The 5,000-nt window shown below is 48.8% G+C and overlaps 1 protein-coding gene across 1 annotated transcript in view; it reads right to left on the minus strand.

Annotated features, from left to right (window-relative positions):
* Positions 1-189: 189 nt before the first annotated feature.
* LOC138864430 (mucin-6-like) overlaps positions 190-5,000 on the minus strand; it is a 5,787-nt gene continuing 976 nt past the window's right edge. The window contains exons 2-8 of the mRNA XM_070131540.1: positions 4,862-5,000; positions 4,327-4,566; positions 3,888-4,112; positions 3,593-3,759; positions 3,242-3,380; positions 2,428-2,568; positions 190-1,110 (exon numbers count right to left, since the gene is read on the minus strand). The exon at positions 4,862-5,000 is cut by the window's right edge and continues 137 nt beyond it. Of these exons, the coding sequence (XP_069987641.1) occupies positions 190-1,110; positions 2,428-2,568; positions 3,242-3,380; positions 3,593-3,759; positions 3,888-4,112; positions 4,327-4,566; positions 4,862-5,000 (1,972 nt within the window). The remainder of the gene's footprint in view (positions 1,111-2,427; positions 2,569-3,241; positions 3,381-3,592; positions 3,760-3,887; positions 4,113-4,326; positions 4,567-4,861) is intronic.

A 5,000-nucleotide genomic window follows, 5' to 3' on the forward strand; every position in this document is an offset into this window, starting at 1 on the left:
AAGACGGAGAAGCGATTTTAAGCAGTTTTCCTCTTTTCGGAAGAGGAAAAATGGGGTCAAGCATTTCAGCCAAAAAGTAAATAAACAGAGATAAAAATAAACAAGATAATAAATAAAATAAAAGTACAGAAGATAAAGAAGAAGGAAGAACAAAGAAGAAGAACAGATACACGATTAGATTATCAAATCTTAGTCCTCAGAAAAAAGATAATAGAAAAATGCACAAAGAAAATCCCTGCCTGGTGCGTGAAAAGTCCTTGTGAGAAGATCTGGCTCAGAGACAGCCCTCCCGCGATGCTCGAGGCGGTGATGCTGCGATGTGATGCTGTGGTATGATGCTGGGAGATGTGATGCTGTGGTATGATGCTCGGAGATGTGGTGTTGCGATGTGATGCTGTGGTATGGTGCTGGGAGATGTGATGCTGTGGTATGATGCTGGGAGATGTGATGCTGTGGTATGATGCTGGGAGATGTGATGATGTGGTATGATGCTGGGAGATGTGTTGCGATGTGATGCTGGGAGATGTGTTGCGATGTGATGCTGGGAGATGTGGTGTTGCGATATGATGCTGGGAGATGTGGTGTTGCGATATGATGCTGGGAGATGTGGTGTTGCGATATGACGCTGGGAGATGTGGTGTTGCGATGTGATGCTGTGGTATGATGCTGGGAGATGTGGTGTTGCGATGTGATGCTGTGGTATGATGCTGGGAGATGTGATGCTGTGGTATGATGCTGGGAGATGTGGTGTTGCGATGTGATGCTGGGAGATGTGGTGTTGGGATGTGATGCTGTGATATGATGCTGGGAGATGCGATGCTGTGGTATGACGCAGGGAGATGTGATGCTGTGGTATGATGCTGGGAGATGTGATGCTGTGGTATGATGCTGGGAGATGTGGTGTTGCGATGTGATGCTGTGGTATGATGCTGGGAGATGTGGTGTTGCGATGCGATGCTGTGGTATGATGCTGGGAGATGTGGTGTTGCGATGTGATGCTGTGATATGATGCTGGGAGATGCGATGCTGTGATATGACGCAGGGAGATGTGATGCTGTGGTATGATGCTGGGAGATGTGATGCTATGGTATGATGCTGGGAGATGTGATGCTGTGGTATGATGCTGGGAGATGTGATGCTATGGTATGATGCTGGGAGATGTGATGCTGTGGTATGATGCTGGGAGATGCGATGCTGTGATATGACGCAGGGAGATGTGATGCTGTGGTATGATGCTGGGAGATGTGATGCTGTGGTATGATGCTGGGAGATGTGATGCTGTGGTATGATGCTGGGAGATGTGATGCTGTGGTATGATGCAGGGAGATGTGATGCTGTGGTATGATGCTGGGAGATGTGATGCTGTGGTATGATGCTGGGAGATGTGATGCTGTGGTATGATGCAGGGAGATGTGATGCTGTGGTATGATGCTGGGAGATGTGATGCTGTGGTATGATGCTGGGAGATGTGATGCTGTGGTATGATGCTGGGAGATGTGATGCTGTGGTATGATGCTGGGAGATGTGATGCTGTGGTATGATGCTGGGAGATGTGATGCTGTGGTATGATGCTGGGAGATGTGATGCTGTGATATGATGCTGGGAGATGTGATGCTGTGGTATGATGCTGGGAGATGTGATGCTGTGGTATGATGGAGGGAGATGTGATGCTGTGGTATGATGCTGGGAGATGTGATGCTGTGGTATGATGCTGGGGGATGTGATGCTGTGGTATGATGCTGGGAGATGTGATGCTGTGGTATGGTGCTGGGAGATGTGATGCTGTGGTATGATGCTGGGAGATGTGATGCTGTGGTATGATGCTGGGAGATATGATGCTGTGGTATGATGCTGGGAGATGTGATGCTGTGGTATGATGCAGGGAGATGTGATGCTGTGGTATGATGCTGGGAGATGTGATGCTGTGGTATGATGCTGGGAGATGTGATGCTGTGGTATGATGCTGGGAGATGTGATGCTGTGGTATGATGCTGGGAGATGTGATGCTGTGGTATGCTGCTGGGAGATGTGATGCTGTGGTATGATGCTGGGAGATGTGATGCTGTGGTATGATGCTGGGAGATGTGATGCTGTGGTATGATGCTGGGAGATGTGATGCTGTGGTATGATGCTGGGAGATGTGATGCTGTGGTATGATGCTGGGAGATGTGATGCTGTGGTATGATGCTGGGAGATGTGATGCTATGGTATGATGCTGGGAGATGTGATGCTGTGGTATGATGCTGGGAGATGTGATGCTGTGGTATGATGCAGGGAGATGTGATGCTGTGGTATGATGCTGGGAGATATGATGCAGGGAGATGTGATGCTGTGGTATGATGCAGGGAGATGTGATGCTGTGGTATGATGCTGGGAGATGTGATGCTGTGGTATGATGCAGGGAGATGTGATGCTGTGGTATGATGCTGGGAGATATGATGCTGGGAGATGTGATGCTGTGGTATGATGCTGGGAGATGCGATGCTGTGATATGACGCAGGGAGATGTGATGCTGTGGTATGATGCTGGGAGATGTGATGCTGTGGTATGATGCTGGGAGATGTGATGCTGTGGTATGATGCTGGGAGATGTGATGCTGTGGTATGATGCTGGGAGATGTGATGCTGTGGTATGATGCTGGGAGATGTGATGCTGTGGTATGATGCTGGGAGATGTGATGCTGTGGTATGATGCTGGGAGATGGGACGCTGTGGTATAATGCTGGGAGATGTGATGCTGTGGTATGATGCTGGGAGATGTGATGCTGTGGTATGATGCTGGGAAATGTGATGCTGTGGTATGATGCTGGTAGATGTGATGCTGTGGTATGATGCTGGGAGATGTGATGCTGTGGTATGATGCTGGGAGATGTGATGCTGTGGTATGATGCTGGGAGATGTGATGCTGTGGTATGATGCTGGGAGATGTGATGCTGTGGTATGATGCTGGGAGATGTGATGCTGTGGTATGATGCTGGGAGATGTGATGCTGTGGTATGATGCTGGGAGATGTGATGCTGTGGTATGATGCTGGGAGATGTGATGCTGTGGTATGATGCTGGGAGATGTGACGCTGTGGTATGATGCAGGGAGATGTGATGCTGTGGTATGATGCTGGGAGATGTGATGCTATGGTATGATGCTGGGAGATGTGATGCTGTGGTATGATGCTGGGAGATGTGATGCTGTGGTTTGATGCTGGGAGATGTGATGCTATGTTATGATGCAGGGAGATGTGATGCTGTGGTATGATGCTGGGAGATGTGATGCTGTGGTATGATGCAGGGAGATGTGATGCTGTGGTATGATGCTGGGAAATGTGAAGCTGTGGTATGATGCTGGGAGATGTGATGCTGTGGTATGATGCAGGGAGATGTGATGCTGTGGTATGATGGAGGGAGATGTGATGCTGTGGTATGATGCAGGGAGATGTGATGCTGTGGTATGATGCTGGGAGATGTGATGCTATGGTATGATGCTGGGAGATGTGATGCTGTGGTATGATGCTGGGAGATGTGATGCTGTGGTATGATGCTGGGAGATATGATGCAGGGAGATGTGATGCTGTGGTATGATGCAGGGAGATGTGATGCTGTGGTATGATGCAGGGAGATGTGATGCTGTGGTATGATGCTGGGAGAAGTGATGCTGTGGTATGATGCAGGGTGATGTGATGCTGTGATATGATGCTGGGAGATATGATGCAGGGAGATGTGATGCTGTGGTATGATGCTGTGGTATGATGCAGGGAGATGTGATGCTGTGGTATGATGCAGGGAGATGTGATGCTGTGGTATGATGCAGGGAGATGTGATGCTGTGGTATGATGCTGGGAGATATGATGCAGGGAGATGTGATGCTGTGGTATGATGCAGGGAGATGTGATGCTGTGGTATGATGCAGGGAGATGTGATGCTGTGGTATGATGCTGGGAGAAGTGATGCTGTGGTATGATGCTGGGTGATGTGATGCTGTGATATGATGCTGGGAGATATGATGCTGGGAGATGTTATGCTGTGGTATGATGCAAGGAGATATGATGCAGGGAGATGTGATGCTGTGGTATGATGCAGGGAGATGTGATGCTGTGGTATGATGCAGGGAGATGTGATGCTGTGGTATGATGCAGGGAGATGTGATGCTGTGGTATGATGCTGGGAGATGTGATGCTGTGGTATGATGCAGGGAGATGTGATGCTGTGGTATGATGCTGGGAGATGTGATGCTGTGGTATGATGCATGGAGATGTGATGCTGTGATATGATGCAGGGAAATATGATGCAGGGAGATATGATGAAGGGAGATGTGATGCTGTGGTATGATGCACGGAGATATGATGCTGGGAGATATGATGCAGGGAGATGTGATGCTGTGGTATGATGCTGGGAGATATGATGCTGTGGTATGATGCTGGGAGATGTGATGCTGTGGTATGATGCTGGGAGATGTGATGCTGTGGTATGATGCTGGGAGATGTGATGCTGTGATATGATGCTGGGATATGTGATGCTGTGGTATGATGCAGGGAGATATGATGCTGGGAGATATGATGCAGGGAGATGTGATGCTGTGGTATGATGCAGGGAGATGTGATGCTGTGGTATGATGCTGGGAGATGTGATGCTGTGGTATGATGCAGGGAGATGTGATGCTGTGGTATGATGCTGGGAGATATGATGCAGGGAGATGTGATGCTGTGGTATGATGCTGGGAGATGTGATGCTGTGGTATGATGCAGGGAGATGTGATGCTGTGGTATGATGCAGGGAGATGTGATGCTGTGGTATGATGCTGGGAGATGTGATGCTGTGGTATGATGCTGGGAGATGTGATGCTGTGGTTGATTTTGGGAGATGTGATGCTGTGGAATTATGCTGGGAGATGTGATGCTGTGGTTGATTTTGGGAGATGTGATGCTGTGGAATGATGTTGGGAGATGTGATGCTGTGGTATGATGCTGGGAGATGTGATGCTGTGGTTGATTTTGGGAGATGTGATGCT

Source organism: Penaeus vannamei, chromosome 16 (assembly GCF_042767895.1).
Source record: "Penaeus vannamei isolate JL-2024 chromosome 16, ASM4276789v1, whole genome shotgun sequence".
Taxonomy (NCBI): domain Eukaryota; kingdom Metazoa; phylum Arthropoda; class Malacostraca; order Decapoda; family Penaeidae; genus Penaeus; species Penaeus vannamei.